The sequence below is a fragment of the Gracilinanus agilis genome, chromosome 2 (genome assembly GCF_016433145.1).
Source record: "Gracilinanus agilis isolate LMUSP501 chromosome 2, AgileGrace, whole genome shotgun sequence".
NCBI lineage: Eukaryota > Metazoa > Chordata > Mammalia > Didelphimorphia > Didelphidae > Gracilinanus > Gracilinanus agilis.
The window spans coordinates 464,499,856-464,523,705 of NC_058131.1; the positions used below are offsets into that span (position 1 = coordinate 464,499,856).

At 35.4% G+C, this 23,850-nt stretch overlaps 1 protein-coding gene across 1 annotated transcript in view; it reads left to right on the forward strand.

Moving 5' to 3' along the window:
- The window catches only part of KCNH5 (potassium voltage-gated channel subfamily H member 5), a 520,057-nt gene that overhangs the window by 56,715 nt on the left and 439,492 nt on the right, over positions 1-23,850 (forward strand). The window contains exons 3-4 of the mRNA XM_044662009.1: positions 7,164-7,270; positions 21,028-21,156. Coding sequence (XP_044517944.1) covers positions 7,164-7,270; positions 21,028-21,156 — 236 coding nt within the window. The remainder of the gene's footprint in view (positions 1-7,163; positions 7,271-21,027; positions 21,157-23,850) is intronic.

Here is a 23,850-nt window from a genome sequence, read left to right on the forward strand (position 1 = left end):
TTTCTATTTCTGATATGGGATTATTTAGGTATTCTATTTCTTCTGCTATTAATCTAGGCAATTTATATTTTTGTAAATATTCATCCATATCTCCTAAATTGTTATATTTGTTGCCATATAATTGGGCAAAATAGTTCTTAATGATTGCCTTAATTTCCCCTTCATTAGAGGTGAGGTCTTCCTTTTCATCTTTAATACTGTCAATTTGGTTTTCTTCTTTCCTTTTTCTTATTAGATTGACTAGTACTTTGTCAATTTTATCTGTTTTTTCAAAATATCAGCTTCTAGTCTTATTTATTAATTCAATAGTTCTTTTACTTTTGATTTTATTAATTTCTCCCTTAATTTTTAGTATTTCTAATTTAGTTTTCATCTGGGGGTTCTTAATTTGCTCTCTTTCTAATTTTTTGAGTTGCATACCCAATTCATTAATCTCTGCCCTCCTTAATTTGTTAATATATGCACTCAAGGATATAAATTTCCCCTTGAGCACTGCCTTGGCTGCATCCCACAGAGTTTGGTAGGATGTCTCACCATTGTCATTCTCTTCAATGAAACTGTTGATTGTTTCTATGATTTCTTCTTTGACTAATTGGTTTTGGAGAATCATATTATTTAATTTCCAATTAGTTTTTGATTTTCCTGTCCAGGTGCCCTTACTAATTATTATTTTTATTGCATTATGATCTGAGAAGGTTACATTTATTATATCTACTCTTTAGCATTTGCAATGATTCTATGCCCTATTACATGGTCAATCTTTGTGAATATACCATGTGCAGCTGAAAAGAAGGTGTATTCCTTTTTGTCCCTATTTATTTTTCTCCACATATCAATTAGATCTAATTTTTCTAGGACTTCATTCACCTCTCTTACCTCTTTCTTATTTATTTTTTCGGTTTGATTTATCTAGATCTGAAAGAGGAATATTTAGATTCCCCACTATTATGGTTTTCCTATCTATTTCCTTCTTGAGCTCTACCAGTTTGTCCTTTATGAATTTGGATGCTATACCACTTGGTGCATATATATTGAGCAGTGTTATTTCCTCATTGTTTATACTGCCTTTAATCAGGATGTAATGACCTTCCCTGTCTTTTTTAATCATATCTATTTTTAGTTTGGCTTTGTCAGAAATCATGATCACCACTTCTGCCTGCCTTCTTTTTCTCATTTGATGCCCAAACGATTTTGCTCAAGCCCTTAACCTTTACCTTGTGTATGTCTACCCGCCTCATATGTGTTTCTTGTAGACAACATATGGTCGGATTTTGGTTTCTGATCCACTCTGCTATTTGCTTCTGTTTTATGAGCGAGTTCATCCCATTCACATTCAGAGTTACAATTATCAGTTGTGCATTCATTGACATTTTTGTATCCTCCCCTAGAGCCACCCCTTCTTCTTACACTAATTTCTTTTAAACCAGTGGTTTGCTTTGAGCCAGTATCCCTTATCCCTTCCCTTGATTGACTTCCCTTTCTGCTCCCTCCCTTGTTATTCCCCTTTTTTTGTTTTTAAAGGCCTAATGAATTCCCTCCCTGTTCTTCTCCCCTCCCTTTTTTGACCTCCCCACTCCCCTGCTCCCTTTGGTTTATTCTTTCTGACTTTCTCAGTAGGGTTAGATAGAGTTTTTTATCCGAATGGATAATAAAGCTACTCTTCCCTCTCCAGGTTGATTACACTGAGAGTAAGGTTTGATTATTACCTCTTAATGCTCTCTTCGTCTCCTTCTTATAATAGTATTTATCCCCTCCCCTTCCCATGCCCTCTTTGTGTGTAATAGAATATCCTATTTTTCTTATTTACTCAGATTTTTTTTGGTGTCTTCTACTATTCCCCCCTCCTTTCCCACCCCCCATGTCATCTTAGATAATTTAGTATCCTGTCCTCTCCCTATGAATTATTCTTCTGGTTGCTACAATAGTGAATATTGAATAGAGTTCACTACGGAGAATTTTACATAACATTTCTCCACATAGGAATACAGATAATTAGATCTTATTTAAGCCCTTAAAGAGTCAAATTTAAAAAATTATGAGTTTTCTTTCTTTTCCCTCTGTTTCTTATTTATCTTTTCATGTTTCTCTTGATTTTTGTGTTTGGGTATTAAACTTTCCATTTAGTCCTGGTTTCTTTTGTGCAAAAACTTGGAAATCTTCAATTTTGTTGAATGCCCATACTTTCCCCTGGAAGTATATAGTCAGTTTTGATGGGTAGTTGATCCATGGCTGAAGGCCCAGCTCTCTTGCCTTTCTGAATATCATATTCCATGCCTTGTGGTCTTTTAGTGTGGAGGCTGCCAGATCCTGTGTGATCCTGATTGGTCCTCCTTGATATTTGAGTCTCTTTCTATCTTCTTGCAAGATTTTTCTTTTACTTGAAAGCTCTTGAATTTGGCTATTATATTCCTAGGTTTTGACTTTTCTTTGTCCAGTGTAGAGGGTGATCTATGGATCCTTTCAATGTCTATATTGCCCTCTTTTTGTAGGATTTCAGGGAAATTTTGCTGAATAATTTCTTTAAGTATGGAGTCCAAGTTTCTATTAATTTCTGCTTTTTCTGGAAGACCAATGATTCTCAAATTGTCTCTTCTAGACCTGTTTTCTTGGTCTGTCACTTTGTCATTGAGATATTTCATGTTTCCTTCTATTTTATCAGTCTTTTGACTTTGTTTTATTTGTTCTTATTGTCTTGAGAGATCATTGGCTTCTAATTGCTCAATTCTAGCCTTTAGGGACTGGTTTTTGGTTATATTCTTTTGGTTTTCCTTTTCAATCTGGTCATTTCTGGTCTTCAGTTGACTTGCCTCACTTTCCAATTGTGAAATTCTGCCTTTTAAGCTGTTATTTTCTTGCCAGATCTCTTCCATCTTCCTCATCATCTCATTTTTGAACTCTTCAATAGCTTGTGACCAGTTTTCATTTTTTTGGGAAGGTTTGGATACTTGTTTGTCCTCCTCTGTTGTCTGAATTTTCTCTGTGTAAAAGTTGTTGAGTGTTCCAGAGTTTTTCTTGATAATCTTTTTCTTCTGGGTTTCTTGGCTTGCCATTGTTAGCCCCTCCCCTTTTCAGCTTTGTCTTAACACTCAGGGTCTGCCTGCGCTTTCTAAGCTCCCGAGGGCTCTGGTCTCCTTGTTCTTGGGGTCAATCCTCCTGGTAGTCCCTGGTCTGCCCCTCTGCCCAAGGCTCCTTCAGCAGTCTCAGGGGCTGCTTCCACAGCCGAGCTCCTGTCTCCACTGGGTCCCTTCTCGAGGTCCAAGCCTGGGCTCAAGATCTTTGTCCATGCCTAGGGCACTGTCTTCACCCACACAGACACTTGGGAAAGTCTGTGAGCTGGAGATCTTTGTCCGTGCCCAGGGCAATGTCTTCACCCGCACAGACCCTTTGGGAAAGTCCCTGTGTTCAAGATCTTTGTCTGTGCCTAGGGCAGTGTCTTCACACGTACAGATGCTTGGGAAAGTCTGTGCGTGCCCCCAAGCCACCTGGGGTCCCAAGTCGTGCAGCTCTCATGTACAAGCCCTGGGGCTGCTAGTGATTTACTGGTTGCCCCAATCCTGTTTTCACTCCCGTGCTCTGGCTTTGGCACTATGCGTGGTGTGTGGGGTGGGGTGGATGGGCTTCTTCCTCTCGCTAATTTTAGTGAGAGCTGTTTCACCCCTTTATAGAGTTGAAATGCCCCGATTCCGAGTACCTTCAATGCTGCGCCCTGTTGTGGGGTTCCCTCGTTTGTCTAGACTCGTTTTTATGTCCCCTTGAGGAGTCTTGTATGCTTCGGTTAGGAGAGATCGGGCAACTGCTCCTTACTCTGCTGCCATCTTAACCAGAAGTGATATAAAGCCGGTAGAGTGGGCTTTTTGAGCAGGTAGAAAAACTTAGCCATGTGGTTCTATTTTCTTAGATAATAAACTTCATAAAAATAATACTTGAATAATACTTGAAGTATTGGACATTAGTATAAAGCCTATAATGTATATGTGTGTGTGTGTATACATATATGTATACACACACACACATACATTTTTAATTATTTATTTATTTATTTATTTGTTTATCCTGGGACTCCATTCTAGGAGTCCTGGGCCAAGGACAGTCCCTAGCCCGGATGAAAAAGGAGGAGGGTTGGGCGTGGGGCTAGCAACCCCACCCTGTAAAAACTACATCTGCTAAAGAAACTGCAACCTAAAGTAGGGGCAGCTGGGCTAGCTCAGTGGATTGAGAGCCAGGCCTAGAGACGAAAGGTCCTAGGTTCAAACCTGGGCTCAGACACTTCCCAGCTGGGTGACCCTGAGCGACTGTGTGACCCATTGCCTACTGGTTGTGGCCCTATGCTCCTAGAATGGAGTCCCAGGAAAAAAAAACAACAACAAAAAAACACACATACATACTTTGTATATAATTGTTTATGTATTATCTCCCCCATCAGACTGGAAGGTCCACGAGGCCTTTTATCTATTATCAGTTGGGCTCAACACATTACTGGGCACATAGAGATTGACTATTAGTTGACTGATTGACTCTTGCTCTTTTCAAGGTTACTGATCAAATATGTTTTCCTGGCCCTGTTAAATGGGGATATACCACATCCTTAGCAAAGAGCCTTTCAATATTTTAAGTCCTGACTCAGAAATCCAAATCCTCTGACAGTATCTTTACTAGTTGATCTTTCTTCATTAAGTTATACACAGTGATACAACCTCATCTTTTCTATTATTGTTTTTAGTTTCTTTCTCAGGGTTTTAAAAAAAATGTCTGGAGATAAGTTCTAGCATAAATGAAATTTTATTGTAAGGCCCCATGTGAATTACCAGAAATGGGTATAGGTCTTCAAGATTTGACAATTCTCAGGATTCCATCTGCCATGCCTTGGATATATGACCCAGAAAAACAGCTTATTTCTTTCTTGTTCTTATCAATTTTGCATAGGAATACCTTTGTATTCCTGGATAGGAAGTCATCTTTTCCTCTTCATTTTTCTTACTCATTTTTCTTCCTTTCTCTTCTTTCTCCCTTCTCTCTCCTCCTCCCTTCCTGTCTCTTTCCCTGTTCCTCTTCCATTCTCCTTCTTCCTCCCCCTGTTCCTTTTCTATTCTCTTCCTCCTTTTTCCTCCTTCCTCTTATTCTCCATTCCTCTGTCTCTTCCTTCTTCCTCCTTCTCTGTCTTCTTCCTCCTCCCCTTCTTTCATTTCTTTCTTCTTTCTTCATTTCTCTTCGTCCATACAGAGTAGGAAGCATTTGAAAAAAATTACATTTTTAAAAAAAGTGGGGGAATAGATAATTGGAGGCTAATAGAGGCTGCTATTGTTCATAGTCCATACTTCACATATAGAGAAAATACTGACTTACTATAGCAGGTATAAGATTCCATTCAATTCAGGACAATTTAACAAGAATAGTAGATATCTGCCATGTGCAAAGCACCATCAATTAACATCTTTGCCTTTAAGAACAGAGATCCTTTTGTTTTGGAATATACCTCATTGCATTTGTGTGGGTGCCCCGTGCTGATAATAAGAAAGTATACTTTAGAAAGTAAATCTTAGGATTGGAGAGATATTTAAATATTTTTAGTGAAGTGCAAAAGACTATATTTTAGTTCCTGATATGTTAATAATCAAGACTTTATTGAGGTTCTCTTGGAAAATTAGCAAATGTTAAGGCTTTTGTTCAGTGTTCCCATTTAGCCTTTAATTTGTGCTTAGTATCACATGTTTCTTTTGCAATAGTGTCTGAATTTAGAGTTTACCCTTTTCTCTCCACAGATTTATTTGTATCTACACTAAGAAAATGCCCATAAATTAAATGGCAACTCAAATCAAGTAAATAGGTACTTATTTAGCACCTATTATGTGCTAGGCATTGTGTTAAGTACCAGGGATACAGGAAAATCACCCCCCCTCAAAAAAAACCAATCCTAACAATTATGAACAAATAAGATATAGACAGGATAAATGGTACGTAATCTACACAGTGAAGATATTAGAATTAAGGGGGTGTGGGAAAATCTTGCAGAGAGTGGATACTTCAGGAAGTCAGGGGAACCTGGAGAGGGAGATGAGGAGAAAGAGAATTCCAGGCATGGTGGATGGACAGATGATGAAAATGTATGGAGTCAGAGGAGGGGGGGGGTAACAATAATTTATTAAGTACCTACTATATGCCAAGCACTATGCTAAATGTCATTTACAGATGTTATCCCATTTATTTCTCACAACAATCTTGGGAGGTAGATGCTGTTATTATTCACATTTTACAGCTGAGAAAACTGAGGCAGGCAGAGATTAAGTGACTTGTCCAGAGTCATACAGCTAGTAAATCTCTGATTTGAACTCACTCTCCTGACTACATCTGCAGCACTCTATTTATTGCACTATCTATCTGACCAGGTAAAGTCAGGAGTTATAGAGGAACTGCAAGGGACATTATCATTGTATTATAGAATAAGGGGTAAAAAGCCTGGAAATTTAGGAAGGCCCAGATTATCAAGGACTTTATATGCCAAAGAGATGATTTTGTATTTGATCCTAGAGGTAATAGAGAAAAGCTGGAGTTTAACAGGGCCATGGAAAATCATATCTGTAATTTAGGAAGATCAGTTTGACAACTAAATGGAGGATGTACTGGAATGGGGAGAAAACTGAGGCAGGAATACCAAACTGTAGGCTATTGAAATAATATAGGAATAGAGTAATAAAGATCTGGACCAGAGTGGTGGCAGTGTTAGAAGGCTGGAGGCATATTTGAGAGATGTTATGAAAGTAGAATTGACAACATGTGTCATCTGATTGGATGAAGGGGAAGGAGAGAGAAAGTGAGAAGTCAGGGATGACTCTTAGGTTATGAGCTTGAGTGACTGGAAGGATGGTGGTTTCCTTGATAGTAACAGGAAAGTTGGGAACAGGAGGTAGGGGCAATGAGTATGACAATCACTTTTTTTTAATAATTAGAAAACATCCAAGAGAGGTAACTTTTGTAAGTATTAGAATATCCTTGAGGCAGCACATAACAATAAAATGAAATTTGATTATCTTAGTTTATTTGGTGGGGGTTTCTAACGTGTCTTGGTCTGTTCTGAATTTGGATTAAGATAAATATATCGAATTTATGACTATGTAGTATATTGAAACAAACCCAATCTGAAATGGATTTTATTTTATTTTTTCCAGTTTTATGTATGGGGAACTGACAGACAAGAAGACCATTGAGAAAGTCAGGCAAACTTTTGACAACTATGAGTCAAACTGCTTTGAAGTTCTTCTGTACAAGAAAAACAGTATGTATTATCAGTATGAATTGTGTAACTATCAACAAAATGTGCCACGTCCTTTATTGAGTTAGCTCTAGTTAATTCCTAACATCTGGGGAATATAGGTGATTGATTTCTTCCCTAATATCCTTATGGGGCTGACAAAATTGGATAATGAAGTAAAAAATGATTTGAACTACAAACAGTATAATGTGAATCTAGGAACTAGGAGAAATATAGAACAGCTTTAAATGGTCCATTTAACCTAGTGCCAGGTGCATAGCTTATACTTAGTAAATATTTATTGATGATAATCGTGATAGAATCACAGAATTTCAGAGTTGAAAAAGACCCATCTGTAGTCCAATCCATAACCTAAAAAGAAGCATTCCAAACAAGTGGCTTTTCACTTTTTTTTCTAACACTTTAATGAAAAAGAATCTAATACCCCCTAGAGCAGTGATGGGCAAACTACGGCCTGCGGGCCAGATGCAGCCCCCTAAAATGTTATATCCAGCTGCACGACATTATTCCTAATCTGAAGAATACATGAGTAGGATACAATACAATGAAACTTCATAACAGTTGCCTTAGAAACAGACTGACAGATGAGCATTTCCTTTCCTTTGGCCCCCACTTTAAAAGTTTGCCCATCACTGCCCTAGGGCATTTACGTTCACTTTTATATAACTCTAATTTTTAGGAAGTCTTTTCTGGCATGGAGTCTGAATTTTTCTCTTTACAACTTCCCATGAATAGTAGAGGATTCTTTTTTTTTTTAATACATTTTTTGTGTTTTTAGAAAAATTTTCCATGGTTCCATGATTCATGTTTTTACTTTCCCCTTCACCCCCTCAAACTTCACTCCCCATAGCTAACTCGCATTTCCACTAGTTTTAACATGTGTCATCAATCAAGACTTATTTACATATTATTGATAGTTGCATTGGTGTGGTCCTTTTGGGTCTACATCCCCAATCATGACCTCATCAACCCAAGTGTTCAAGCAATTGTTTTTCTTCTGTGTTTCCTCTCCTGTACTTCTTCTTCTGAATATGGGTAGTGTTCTTTTCCATAAACCCCTCAGAATTGTCCTGGGTCATTGCATTGCTGCCAGTACAGAAGTCCATTACATTCTATTTTACCATAGTGTATCAGTCTCTGTGTACAGTGTTCTTCTGACTCTGCTCCTTTCACTCTGCATCAATTCCTGGAGGTCTTTCCAGTTCACATGGAATTCCTCCAGTTTATTATTCCTTTGAGAACAATAGTATTCCTTCACCAGCATATACCGCAATTTGTTAAGCCATTCCACAATTGAAGGGCATACCCTCATTTTCCAGTTTTTTGCCACCACAAATAGCACGGGCTATAAAACTTTTTGTACAAATCTGTTTATCTATGATGTCTTTGGGGTACAAATCCAGCAATGGCATGCCTGGATCAAAGGGCATTTATTGTTCTTTGGGCATAATTCCAAATTGTCATCCACAATTGTTGGATCAGTTCACAACTCCACCAGCAATGCATTGATATCCCAATTTTGCCACATCCCCTCCAACTTTCATTACTCTCCCCTTCTTTCATTTTAGCCAATCTGCTAGGTGTGAGGTGATACCTCAGAGTTGTTTTGATTTGCATTTCTCTAATTATTAGAGATTTAGAACACTTTCTCATGTGCTTATTGATACTTTTGATTTCTTTATCTGAAAATTGCCTATTCATGTCCCTTGCCCATTCATCTATTGGGGAATGGCTTGATTTTTTATACAACTGATTTAGTTCCTTGTATATTTGAGTAATTAGAACTCTGTCAGAATTCTTTGTTATAAAGATCTTTTCCCAGCTTGTTGTTTCCCTTCTGATTTTGGCTACATTGTTTTTATTTGTACAAAAGCTTTTTAGTTTAATATAATCAAAACCATTTAATTTACATTTTGTAATTTTTTCTAACTTTTGCTTGGTTTTAAAATCTTTCCTTTCCCAGAGATCTGACAAGTATACTGTGTTCACTTAATTTATTTATAGTTTCCTTCATTATATTCAAGTCTTTCACCCATTCTGAATTTATCTTGGTGTAGGGTGTGAGATGTTGATCTAAACCTAATCTCTCCCATATTGTTTTCCAATTTTCCCAGAAGTTTTAGTCAAATAATGGATTTTTGTCCCAAAAGTTGGGCTCTTTGGGTTTATCATAGACTGTTTTGTTGATGTCACTTACCCCAAGTCTATTCCACTGATCCTCCCTTCTGTCTCTTAGCCACTACCATATTGTTTTGATGACTGCTGCTTTATAGTATAGCTTAATATCTGGTACTGCTAGGCCACCTTTCTTCACTTTTTTTTCACCATTTCCCTTGATATTCATGATCTTTTGTTCTTATATGAACTTTGTTATAGTTTTTTCTAATTCAGTAAAAAAGTTTTTTAGTTTGATAGGTATGGCATCAAATAAGTAAATTAATTTGGGTAGAATGTTCATTTTTATTATGTTAGCTTGTCCTGCCCATGAGTAGTCAATGTTTTTCCAATTGTTTAGATCTAGTTTTAATTGTTTGGAAAGTGTTTTGTAGTATAATTCCTGTGTTTGTTTTGGTAGATAGATTCCTAAGTATTTTATATTGTCTAGGATGCTTTTAAATGGTGTTTCTCTTTCTACCTCTTGCTGCTGTGATGTGTTGGAAATATATAGAAATGCTGATGATTTATGTGCATTTATTTTGTATCCTGCACCTTTGTTAAAGTTGTTGATTATTTTTACTAGCTTTTTAGTTGATTCTCTAGGATCTTTTAAGTAGACCATCATCTCCTCTGCAAAGAGTGATAGCTTAGTCTCCTCATTGCCTATTTTAATACCTTCAATTTCTTTTTCTTCTATGATTGCTACTGCTAGTGTTTCTAGTACAATGTTCAATAATAGAGGTGATAAAGGGCNTGATTGCTACTGCTAGTGTTTCTAGTACAATGTTCAATAATAGAGGTGATAAAGGGCATCCTTGTTTCACACCTGATCTTATTGGAAAGGCTTCTAATTTATCCCCATTGCATATGATGCTTGTTGATGGTTTAAGATATATACTGTTTATTATTTTTAAGAAAGAACCTTCTATTCCTATACTTTCTAGTGTTTTCAGTAGGAATGGGTGTTGTATTTTGTCAAAGGCTTTTTCAGCATCTATTGAGATAATCATGTGGTTTTTGTTGGTTTGCTTGTTGATATCGTCAATTATGTGAATGGTTTTACTAATGTTGAATCATGCTTGCATTCCTGGTATAAATCCCACCTGATCATGATGGATAACCCTCTTGATCACTTGCTGGAGTCTCTTTGCTAGTATTCTATTTAAGATTTTTGCATCTATGTTCATTAAGGAGATTGGTCTGTAATTTTCTTTCTCTGTTTTGGATCTACCTGGCTTTGTAATCAGTACCATATTTGTGTCATAAAAGGAATTTGGTAGGACTCCTTCTTTGCTTATTATATAAAATAATTTGTATAACATTGAGATTAATTGTTCTTTCAGTGTTTGATAGAGTTCACTTGTGAATCCATCAGGCCCTGGTGATTTTTTCTTAGGGAGTTCTTTGATGGCTTCTTCAATTTCTTTTTCTGATATGGGATTATTTAGGTATTCTATTTCTTCTGCTGTTAATCTAGGCAATTTGTATTTTTGTAAATATTCATCTATATCACCTAGATTGCTATATTTATTGCCATATAATTGGACAAAATAGTTTTTAATGATTGCCTTAATTTCCCCTTCATTAGAGGTGAGGTCTCCTTTTTCATCTTTGATACTGTCAATTTCGTTTTCTTCTTTCCTTTTTTTAATGAGATTAACCAATACTTTGTCTATTTTATCTGTTTTTTCAGAATACCAGCTTCCAGTCTTATTTATTAGTTCAATAGTTCTTTTATTTTGATTTTATTAATTTTCCTTTTATTTTTAATATTTCTAATTTAGTTTTCATCTGAGGATTTTTAATTTGTTCATTTTCTAGTTTTTTAAGATGCATGCCCAATTCATTTACCTATTCCCTCCCTAATTTGTTAATATATGCACTCACTAATATAAATTTTCCCTTTAGAACTGCTTTGACTGCATCCCATAGGTTTGGGTAAGATGTCTCATCATTGTCATTGCCTTCAATGAAATTATCAATTGTTTCTCTGATTTGTTCTTTCACTAAATTATTTTGGAGAATCATATTATTTAATTTCCAGTTAGTTTTTGATTTGCCTCTCCATGTATTCTTACAAATAACTATTTTTATTGCATTATGATTTGAGGTTACATTTATTATTTCTGCTTTTTTGCATTTGTTTGCCATGTTTCTATGCCCTATTACATGGTCTATCTTTGTGAATGTTCCATGTACTGCTTAAAAGAAGGTGTATTCTTTTTTGTCCCTATTTATTTTTCTCCATATATTTATTACCTCTAATTTTTCTAGGGTTTCATTCACCTTTCTTATCTCTTTCTTATTTATTTTTTGGTTTGATTTATCTAGATCTGATAGGGGAAGGTTGAGGTCCCCCACTAGTATGATTTTGCTATCTATTTCATCCTTGAGCTCCATTAGCTTCTCCTTTAGAAATTTGGAAGCTATTCTGTTTGATGCATACATATTGAGTACTGATATTTCTTTATTGTTTATACTGCCTTTTAGTAGGATGTAGTTACCTTCTCTATCTCTTTCAACCTTATCTCTTTTTACTTTGGCTCTGTCAGATATCTTGATAGCAACCCCTGCCTTCTTTTTCTCATTTGAAGCCCAATAGATTTTGCTCCATCTTCTCATTTTCGCTCTATGTCTGTCTGTCTGTTTTATGTGTATTTCTTGTAGACAACATATGGTAGGATTTTTGTTTCTAATCCACTCTGCTCTTTGCTTGTGTTTTATGGGCAAGTTCATCCCATTCACATTCAGAGTTGTAATTATTGACTGTGCATTAGCAGACATTTTGATTCTCTCTCCTAGTCCTGTCTTTTTACTTTCACTGTTTCCTTCTATATCAGTGTTTTGTTTTTAATCAGTTCCTATAATCTCCTCCCTTGTTGTACTTCCCTTTCTCCCCCCCTCCCTTCTTATTCACCCCTTATTGTTCTTTAAAGCTATGCAGAGCTCTCCCCAAGCCCTCTCCCTCCCTAGTATTCTTCCCTCTCCACTGGTCCATTTGTTACCCTTCTACTTCTCTATAGGGCGTGAATCAATTCTCTGCCCCAATGGATCTGATTGTTCTTCTCTCTTTAAGTTGATTTCAATGTACTTAAGTATTGAATATTTCCTCTTTCTAACCTCTTTACCCTTACAGTGTATTGCTATTTTTCCCTGTTGGTCCCAAGTGCTTCTTTATGGAATAGAAATTTATTCCTTTTTGTTTGTTTTCTTATTTTTCTTATTATTACCTTCTTCCCCCCAGTTTTGTATATATTTATGCATACATACATACATACTTACATATGTATATTTATAAATATAATCGCTTGACATTTTATCCTATACAGTTTGTCCCCATTCCCTCTATGTAAACTTCTTCTAGTTACCCTGTTGGTAATAAAAATTTTTAATATTTTTCAATATCTTCTTTTCTTCTTGGGATACAAATTGATTGAACTTGTTGTGTCCCTAAAAAAAAGAATTTTTTTCTCTTCCTCCCATTCTCTTAATTACCTTATGTTGATTTGCATTCTGGGTTTGGGCAGCAAACTCTCTGTTTAAGTCCGGCTTTTTCTTGATTAATATTTGGAATTTTATTGAATGACCATACTTTTCACTGCAATAATATAGTTAGTTTTGCTGGATAGTTGATTCTTGGTTGTAGATCCAGTTCTCTTGCTTTCCGGAATATAGTGTTCCATGCCTTCAGGTCCTTCAATGTATATGTAGCCACATCCTGTGTTTTCCTAACTGTGGTTCCCTGATATCTGAATGACTTCTTTTTAGAAGCTTGTAATATTTTTTCCTTGGTCTGGTAGTTTTTGAATTTGGCCATAATATTTCTGGAAGTTGTCAGTTATATATTAAATGTAGGAGGTGATCTGTGAATTCTTTCAATTTCCACTTTTCCCTCTTGTTCGAAAACTTCAGGGCAATTTTCTCTGATAATTTCTTGTAAGATGCGATCTAAACTTTTTCTTTTATCATGATCTATGGTAAACCAATAATTCTTAAGTTGTCTCTTCTAGCTCTGTTCTCCAGATCTTTGGTTGAATCAATGAGATGTTTCATATTCTCCTCAAATTTTTCATTTTTTAAATTTTGTTTAATATATTCTTGCTGCCTTGTGAAGTCATTTGCTTCTAGTTGTTGAGTTCTGTTTTTTAAAGACTGAATTTCATCCCTGGCTTTTTGGTCATCCTTCTCCTTCTGGTCTGATTTTCTTTGTAGATCATCTTTTGCCTTCTTTGCTTTATTTTCAAGCTGGCCAATTCTGGCTTTTAAGACTTTATTTTCTTGTTCTATTCATGTATTTACTTTTTCAAATTGTCTTCAGCCTCTCTTGCCTCTCTTGATTGCTTTTTGAGTTCCTGTAGTTCTTGAGTTAATTGAATTTTGAGATCTTCCAAAGCCTGTGTCCAGTTCCCTGGAACTACTTCCTCTTCTATTTCAGTTTCATTTGCTCTCTATTAATTTCCTTGAAGGAAGCTGTCAATTGTCATTTCTTTTCTCTTTTTCTGTTGCTTACTCATAGTTTTCCTTCCTTGTTCTGCTAGTTTGAGCAGATATATTTAATGGTCTTTGATGAAAGATCTTCCCCAGCTGGCAATGGAGGTTTGTAGTTACTTTCTCTGCCCTCTTGAAAACTTCTTGTCTAATTGTTGGGATTAATCGTTTATTGATTGGATTAATTTTACTGCTTAGTCTGCCCTGAGGCTAAAACCTGGAGAGGAGGGAAAAAGGAATAACAACAACAAAACAACAAACTGTGGGGGGACAAGAAGGAGTGTTTTCGATGAACTGAGCTCTCCAGCAGTGGTGTCCCCCTGTGCTGTCTGTTGTGTTTGATCTGATTTTCTTTCCTCTTAAAGCCCTGTGTTCTCTATCTTGGTGTTAGGAAACCAAACTGTCCAGGGTCTGGGGTTTGGCTCTCTCTAAGCCACCATCTTCTGGGTGTTTTTGCTGTGTTTCTCTGGTTTTTTCCTCCACTCACCTCTCCAGTACCTGTGTTTAAGTTCCCGAATCCAGTGCCAGCAAGGCCCTCTCTCCAGACCATTGTATACACCCACCCTGAGATTTCCCTGGCCCCTGGAGACTCCGCACAGCATGTGGGGGAGGCATCCTGGGATTCTCCTTCTAAGCCCTCAGACCCGACAGTTCAAGAATTGAAGCCTTTTTCTTGGTGTACCTCTTTAGTTGTGCTGCAGTAGGGTACCCCCTGCTCTATCCCATTATTAGATTTGGTCCTCTTTCTTCTGGAAGTGCATTGTTTTCTATCTTGGCGTGTAAGGGTGCAGAGGTTTTAAGATTCACTCAGTCTAAGTCACCATCTTCCCGGAAATCACAGTAGAGGATAGTTGGGTAGGTGCTAGCCAGAAACTGGTTAAAGGAAGTATGCAATACAACATTGAATCTAGAATTTATTTCTCATATTTGAAGAAAATATAATTAGCATAAGTGAACATATGCATTCCACGATTTGTATCTTTTTGTGTGTGTCTATGTATGCATATTCATACACATATGTACACATATAAATATATGTACATACACATGTATTTATACCTATCCATACATTTTTATGGCATTGTAAGTGAAATTCTTATCTCCTAAAGATATGTTATGCTAATACTTTGTAGCATAAACAACTTTCTTTCTCTTACTGTGGATAGCATTCTTTCTCATAAATCCCTCAGGATTGTCCTGGATTATTGTATTGCTACTAGTAGTAAAGTCCATTGCATCCAATCATTCCACATTGTTTCACTTTCTGTGTACAATGTTCTCTTGGTTTTTCTCATTTTACTCTTCTTCAGTTCATGGAGGTTCTTACACTTCATATAGAAACCCTCCAGATCATCATTTCTTAAAGCATAATAGTATTGCATCACCATCAAGTGCCACAATTTGTTTAGCCATTCTCCATCATTTTCCAATTTTTTGCCACCACAAAGAGTGAGGCTCTGAATATTTTTGTACAACCCTTTTTCATCTCTTTGGTGTACAAACCTAGTAGTGGTATGACTGGGTCAAAGGGCAGACAGTCATTTAAAGCCCTTTGGGAATAATTCCAAATTGCCTTCCAGAATGGTTGGATCAATTCACAATTCTATCAGCAATGCATTAGTGTCCCAATTTTGCCACATCTCTTTCAACATTTATTTTCTTTTACTATCATATTGGCCAATCTGCTAGGTGTGAGGTGGTACTTCAGAGTTGTTTTGATTTGCATTTCTCTAATCAGGAGGGATTTAGAACACTTTTTCATGTGCTTAATGATGGTTTTGATTTCATTGTGTGAAAACTGTCTATTCATGTCCCTTAACTATTTGTCAATTGGGGAATGACTTGATTTCTTGTACATTTGACTTAATTCTTTATATGTTTGGAAAATTAAACCTTTGTCAGAGAAATTTGTTGTAAAAATTTTTCACCAGATTGTTGCTTCTTTTCTAATTTTTGTTGCATTGCTTTTGTTTGTACAAGACCTTTTTCATTTGATATAATCAAAATTATTCATTTAATATTTTGTAATGCTCTCTATTTCTTACTTAGTCTTAAATTCCTTCCTTTCCCATAGATCTGACAGGTATACTCTTCTATGTTCATCTAATTTATTTATGATTTCTCTTTTTATATTTAAGTCATATACCTGTTTTGAATTTATCTTGGGAAAAGGTGTAAGATGCTGATCTAAAGCTAATTTTTCTCATACTGTTTTCCAATATTCCCAGCAGTTCTTGTCAAATAGTGAGTTCTTATTCCAAAAGCTGGCATCTTTGGGTTTAATAAACACTAGCTTGTTGGGTTCATTTACCCCTAGTCTATTCCAATGATCCCCCTTTTGTCTTTTAGCTAGTACCTTATTGTTTTGATGATAATTGCTTTGTAGTACAGTATAAGATCTGATACTGCTAGGCTCTCATCCTTCCCATTTTTTCATTAGTTCCCTTGATATTCTTGATCTTTTGTTCTTCCAGATGAACTTTGTAATAATTATTTCTAATTCTATAAAAAAAGTTTTTTGGTAGTTTGATAGATATGACACTGAATAAGTAAATTAGCTTAGGTAGGATTGTCATTTCTATTGTTCTAATGCTTCTTTCAAAGCATTTTGGCATGCCAGGCAGGGCCTGCTACTGGGGAGATGGAAGCTAGTGGATTGCTTGAGTTCAAGCATTCTGAGCTTCATTAGAGCTGAAACCAATCAGATGTCCATATTACATCTGGCATCAGTATGGTGATTCTCAAGGAAGGCGGTAGGCATTAAAGACCAGGCTTCCTAAGAATGAACTAACTGGCCCAAGTTCAGAGTGGGTTAAAGCTTCTGCATCGATCAATATTGGGAGTGGATATCATATTCCAACTTTAGTGAGATAAAGAGACATAATTTCAATAAATCAAATAGACAAATGAATAATAAAAGAATTATTTTTGAAAAGTGTTTTGGCACTTCAGTTGATTTTGAAGGTGATAAAATCATTCTGTAGACTTTGGCAAGAACCTTTTAGTAATTCTCAGGTGTTATATTGATATATAAAAAGACCCCTCTCTACATATGACCTGGAAGAGCAATACTAAAAACTCTCTAACAAAAGATTTTGCTTTACCATGGACTTAATTAATGACTTTGGGTCATTTCTCATTTCTTCATGCTGCAAAGTTATCTCTGCTATTTCCCTTACTACAATATGAAAAATAAAATATCAGAATATTTAAGCAAAGTTTCCTGATTTGAAGGACATGGGTAGCAATATTAAAAACTTCATTGCTTTCCTCTAGATCAGAGAATCTGCTTTCTTCTTACTTTGTAACTTCCCATATGTTGACATAATATCTAACTATTCTAGATGCATAAATAGTAAGCCTATTATTTATATAGTCTTGGGGTTGCTGTCCTATGTACAAATTATAACTTACTGTGTGTGTCATGCTATAGAAATGTTACTGTGTCATGTTAGTTCCAACTTACCAACTGTTTTAGAAAACAGCATCACAGAAATTATCTGTAACTCCAAACATATTTTCACTCCTGGCAGCAGGGATCTCCACATTTTAACTATCCAAATTTTGGTTGACAGAATTTTATTATTTTACAACTGAAAGAGATCACATATTCCAATCCTTTAATTTATAAATGAGCAAAATGAAATTTGGAATGGGAAAGTGAGTTCCCGACTGTCATGCTGTTATTAATTAATGTGGAACTTCTCACAGGGAAGCAGCAATAAATAACCTGATGATTATTTGGAGATTGGGATAATAGCATTTATGCAGTACTTTAAGACTTTCAAAGAGCTTCACAAATATTATCTCATTTGATCCTCACAACACTGGGAAGTGGGTGTTATTTTTGTCCTGCTTTTATAGTAGAAGGGCAGCTATGTAGTGCAGTGGATAGAGTGCTAGCCCTAGAATCAAGAAAACCTGAGAAACTTACTAGCTGTGTGACTCTAGACAAGTCATTCCACCTTGTTTGCCTCAGTTTCCTCATGTGTTAAATGAACTGGAGAAGGAAATGACAAACCGCTCCAGTACCTTTGCTAATAAACCCACATGAAGTCAGAAAGAGTTGAACATGATTAAATAAAAAAACACAATTCACAGATGAGGAAACTGAGGCTGAGAGAGGTTCAGTGACTTGTTCAGATCACATTCACTTAGACCAGTGTTGGAGGCAGGATTTTCCATGAATCTTCCAGTTTCCAAGTCAAGATCACACAGTAAGGGTTTGAAGTACAATTAAGTCTTGGGTATTTCTGTCTGCAAGCCCACACTGTATAACCCAATGCTCTAGACCTAGAGGATAAATTGGCAGGACACTTCTCTGGCTCTTGCAGTTGTGGTGACCGTGGCAGTGATTTTCAGTGATGGGGAAGTTAGTTCTTAGTTACAACATTTGTCCAGCTTACTCCCTGCAATCTATGCAATAGTTAATATGACTTTTTACTTCATAACATACTGAAAATCTAAGGATCAAATTGTCCAATACAAGAGAATAGATTCATTGAAGAAAGTCCTTTGCTTCAATTTATATGAAATCCCTCATTATTTTGGTTTAAGTTTTTGTGTTCATGGTCTAAGAATGTTTTTACAAGAGCAAGATATGAAATATCAAAACTATGCTTACAGCTTAGAACTGGTACAATGCCTACATATTCATGATTATTGGAAGACTGACAAGACATCTCAGAGAATCAGCATAGCATATTGAACAGAGAGCTGATTTTAGAATTGAGAAGTCTTGGATTCAATTGATGCCTCTGACACAAACCTGTCCTGTGATTATCTGCAACTTACTTAAAATCTCAGTGCCCCAGGCAGTTCTCAAAGTCTCTAAATTCTGAAGTAGATGCTGATGTGTATTGGCAGAGGAAATTTCCTCATCAGGACTTCTTTTATAATATTAATGTTAATTAATATAATAATAATAATAGCTGCCACTGTAGAGTGCTTTAGGGTTTGTTAAATACTTTACAAGTATTTTCTCATTTAATCATTGCAGCAACCCTAGAAATTAATATCCTTATTTTACAGATGAGAAAACTGACTCAAACAGAGAAATGACTTACTCAGGGTCAAACATAGCTAGTGTCCAGATTTGAACCAAGTTCTTCCTCACCCTAGTCCCAGAACTCTAGGCATTTAACCTACTATTCACTAATGCCGAATATACAGTAATGATGAAATCAGAGGTCCTGTACATAAATGTTTACTAGATGTAACAAAAAAATCATTAGAATATAAAATGATGAAGGAAGAAGTGATGATACATCAGATACTCCATGCCTGCAATTCCATTTGAAATGGAAAGTAATAAGTGAAATTGTCAAAAATTAAATATACCTTGTTTTTACATGTTAAAATTAGGTAAAATTAAATATTATAAAAAATTAAACCTTATTTCTTTACATTCGAACTGAGTGTAAGGAGATGAAAGGGACCAGTGGCAAAAAGAGGATATTTTAGGCTATTGAGTGGTGACTCCAGAGAATAGATGCATATTTGGATAGATGATGAGATTGATGACAATATGAGAAAATTGATAGAGCTATTTAATTCCTTTACATTCTCTCTTGAATTCTGTATTATACTGTGAACTCTAGGGAGAAAGACCTAACTGCTATGTTAAGTAGTTAAGAAAGAAGCTCTTGAAAAAATTTTTTTCATTATTAGCTCCCTTCCATCACCACCACCAGAACCTATGATGGTGATATCTCTTCAGTTTCCTTGGCATATCTCTTCAGTTCCATAGTTTTGGCTTCCATTATTATTTGAGGTACATCTATATCTACAGCTGATTCTCCTTTCCTCCATTTTCTATTTCTTAGCTGATGGACAGATGTTTGAATGGCTTGCCATTTACACAAATTAAATATAAAGAAAACTCAATACCCTTTCTTTCTTGAAACTTTTTCCAATGATTTTTCCAATCTTGTCCTTTCTCTCTTTGGGGGCTAGTTCTCCAAGATATGTTAGTCTATACTGAAACAAATATTTGGCTCAGTTTCTATTCATCTTGCATTTGGACCATGAAAATCTCAGAGGTCTCTCCCCTTTGGCTCTTCTGCATTGTTTCATTTCTACCGTGTGCATCTAAAACGTGGGAAGAAAAACAATTAACTTCATACATCTCTTTAGACACACCACCACTATTCTAAAGCTTTTCTATGGTTTCCATTTGCTTTCTATATTAACTTACAGTTATTTACCTTATGTTTTAAGATTTTCTTCCAGCCTACCTGCTGCTACATCACCTCTATTACTTACACTGCATTTTGTTTATACCCACCTCAATTTTCAGGAAAACTTTTTGGAAGTTCCTGGATTCTCTTTCCTATTTTCACTATCTTTCTCGCTTCATTTTCTCTGTTTTTCCAGGGAAAAATAGATTTTCCCTGAATTTCCCAACCAACTTCTTCCCTTGACTGAGCCCAACTTGGACTTACAACTAACTAAACAGCATGAATTATACACTAGAAGAAAAGCTGGACATAGGTAAAATATAGGTAGAAGGAAATAGGCAGCTGAGGTGCAAGAAATGAGACAAATGTTAAGATAAATAAATAAATATTACTTTATTGTGATGGGGGAGATTGGAAAGCAGAGATAAGTATATCAATCTAATAATAAGTATGTGGTGTTTTTTTAAAATTATGGTGCTAGAATGACCCTCATTTTCTGAGCTTAGGGCTTGGGTGTTTCTTACTTGAAAAATATATAGTAGGGTGATTATGTAACTTGTGTAATCCTATGTGGGACTCTCTTCTCAAAACACCAAATACAAATACATCCTTCATAAATGCTTCTTGGTTGCTGGTCAATTACAAATCTGATCCACAAATAGATATTTGTGGTTGCTTTGAAGTAGTTAAATGCCATTATTTCAACGGCATTTTCCTTTAAGGCAAAAAGAGAAGAAAATAATTATCAACATGTAGGAAATTATACATCATATAAGTCACTGGCTCTTCATTTCCTTTTCACTATAGTCATCTTTATTCATTTATCTAACATTACCTATCTATCCATATCTATCTATCTATCTATCTATCTATCTATCTATCTATCTATCTATCTATCTATCCATCTATCATTTATCAACCTTATTTTTGTTTCAGGAACTCCTGTTTGGTTCTATATGCAAATAGCACCAATCAGAAATGAACATGAAAAGGTGGTCTTGTTCCTGTGTACTTTCAAGGATATTACCCTGTTCAAGCAGCCAATAGAAGATGATTCTACAAAAGGTAATTTTGAATGGATTTATTATTCTTAAGATGTAGGTTTACACCTAATTGCCAACTTAATATTTATCACTAAGTCTATTTTCCAAAGGACCAAATGCAAAAAGAAATGCAAAGTTTGATAGTGGTGGTGGTGGATAGTAGCCTAAACTCATATTTCCATTCACCCAAAGGCATCATCATATTCATCTTTTTGCTTACAAATAAATCATTCAATCATGTCAAATATGGAACAATAAAGACAATAATTTCAATTATGAAATTCAAATATTATGAAATTTCAAATATTCAGATAAGATTTAAAGGAAGAATTTTTGACCATAAGAGTTAATAAAATTCAGATAGATATTAGGAAGTTTCAAAGGTATCTTCCAGAGAAATGCTTAATAATAGGCCTCATAACCCATAATCTTTAGTAATTTTAGGGTGTGTATTGATTGCATGATTCTCTCTAAACTTCTGTCACCTTTTTCTGTATATATCTGTGGCTTTGTGAAGAGCAAATATTTTAGATTCAGACTGAATAGGCTGAAAAGATTTTTTAATCATCAAAAATACAGGTAGAAAAATATTAAAAATGTGATCCTCATTCTTCTTGTTCTGGAGAATAAAATTAAGTTACCAGTGTCATTCAGTGAGACCAGTTGCAAGAGAAGTTACAATAGTTATTAAAAAGCTTTTTTCCCCCCCTTTCCCATCTCATTTTCATTCTCATTTCTCTCTGACTAGTTTGTGCTTAGATTAGAAACGGGTGTCACATAAAAGGACATACTCAAATACTCATAAAAGTAGTTTTTATGATATGTTGCTTTTAATAACCTCTTAGGAGATTGAAAATGAAATGGTTTTCTCCAGCAAATTTGTTCTTTTGCATATGACAAACATTGTCTTTTCTTGCTACTACCCATCACCTAGCCTTCTTATTTTTTTTTTCTGTGCCTCCTACCTCTCTCCCTTTAGTTTTGAACCAAAGCATTGATTCTGCATTGTACTGAAATTTCATTTAAAAATGCATTGGAGCTACTAGTTTTCTCATGGATAAGAAATAAGGCCTAGAGATGAAAGGTCTTTGGTTCAAATCTGTCTTTAGACACTTCCTAGCTGTGTGACCCTGGGTAAGCCACGTAATCCCAATTGCTTGGATCTTACCTCTCTTCTGTCTTGGAACCAATAATTAGTATTCATTCTAAAATGGAAGATAAGAATTTAAAAAGTATTGCATCTGCTTCTTCCTTAGATATGAGCTAACACTGTACCATTGAACTGTGATATTAGTAAGCTAAGACAGAGAAGTAAGATGGTTTTGCATCATTGGTCATTGAAAAGTCATTTTATAGAACTTTGTGTTCCTTAAAAATTTTAAAAATTAAATATTAACTTTCTGGAATTACATCACTTTTTTCCTCTAGTTTTTCACAATTTTCCATTAGAACATGGGCTCAGGAACTGAAAGATAGAATATGGATTTAAAAGCCACTAGATTAGAGTTCAATGATCTGCAAGCAGTTTACTTTTTTCTGATAAGCAGATTCAGGTATTTGTGTAGAGAGGAGGGACTTGTAATAATTCATTCATAGTAATTAATGCTTCCTGCCTCAGACTTACATAGTACAAGATTTCATATCTCTCTAATTCATTCTTCATGTATTGTAGTTTATCATGTGACCCACAGCCTATTCTCCCAAACTCAGTTTTCCTGGACAAGGTCAGATCTTGGCATCTCTCCTTATTCCCAAATCACTATTTTTGACTTCCTGGGCTTTATCCAGAATTGCTTGTGGTAAATCTCAGATTATGCTTCTTATCCAGATCCCCACAGATGTAAATAAAAGCATCCTCATTTTTAATGCAAGTATTCAAGACAAGAATTCACAAAAAGGTGTAGTCTTTATTTCTCCTCACAGAAAATACATGAAGGACTCAGAGTAAATTTTAAATAATCAGTTCACTTCATCTTTATTCACTGAATTCCCCCTTCTTCTTTGTCTCTTTAGAACCCTCCAGAATCATAGCATCATTCTAGAGTTTTAATTCCTTTGGAAGGGAAACAAATTTGAAATTATTAAATGGACAATCCACTGAAATTCTAGTGAGTCCCATGTTCACTGCAAAGACACTACAATGGCATTAAAAATGTTCTCTTCCCCCTTTTTAAATAAAGGAAATTTGGGATTTTATATAGACAGCACCATTCCTATCAGACTTATCCAAATAATGCATGATAATAATGGAAGACAAAGCCCAGATAATTTTCTTCCTTGCACTGTAGTATAGTCCCTTGCTGAATCTTCATGTCCTGGGGAAGTGTGTGATCCTCTTCTCCCCAAGAATTTGGTGCTGCTCAAGAATTCCTTTACACCTTCTCATTAGAAGATTGGATGATGGTTTCTCTTTAAGAGAACCACTTACTGACACCACTTGGAAACTGCACCCTTTACTTTATTTATTTATCTATCTATCCATTTATTTATTTATTTATTTATTTATTTATTTGTTTGTTTGTTTGTCCACTTAGCCATTCATTCATTCATTCATTCATTCATCCGTTTGTCCGTTCATTCATTTATTCATTCATTCATTCATTCATTCATTCATTCATCCATTTATTTATTTATTCATTCATCCATTCATTTATCTATCTATCTATCTATCTATTTAATAACTTTTATTTTTTAGAAAAGTTAACATGGTTACATG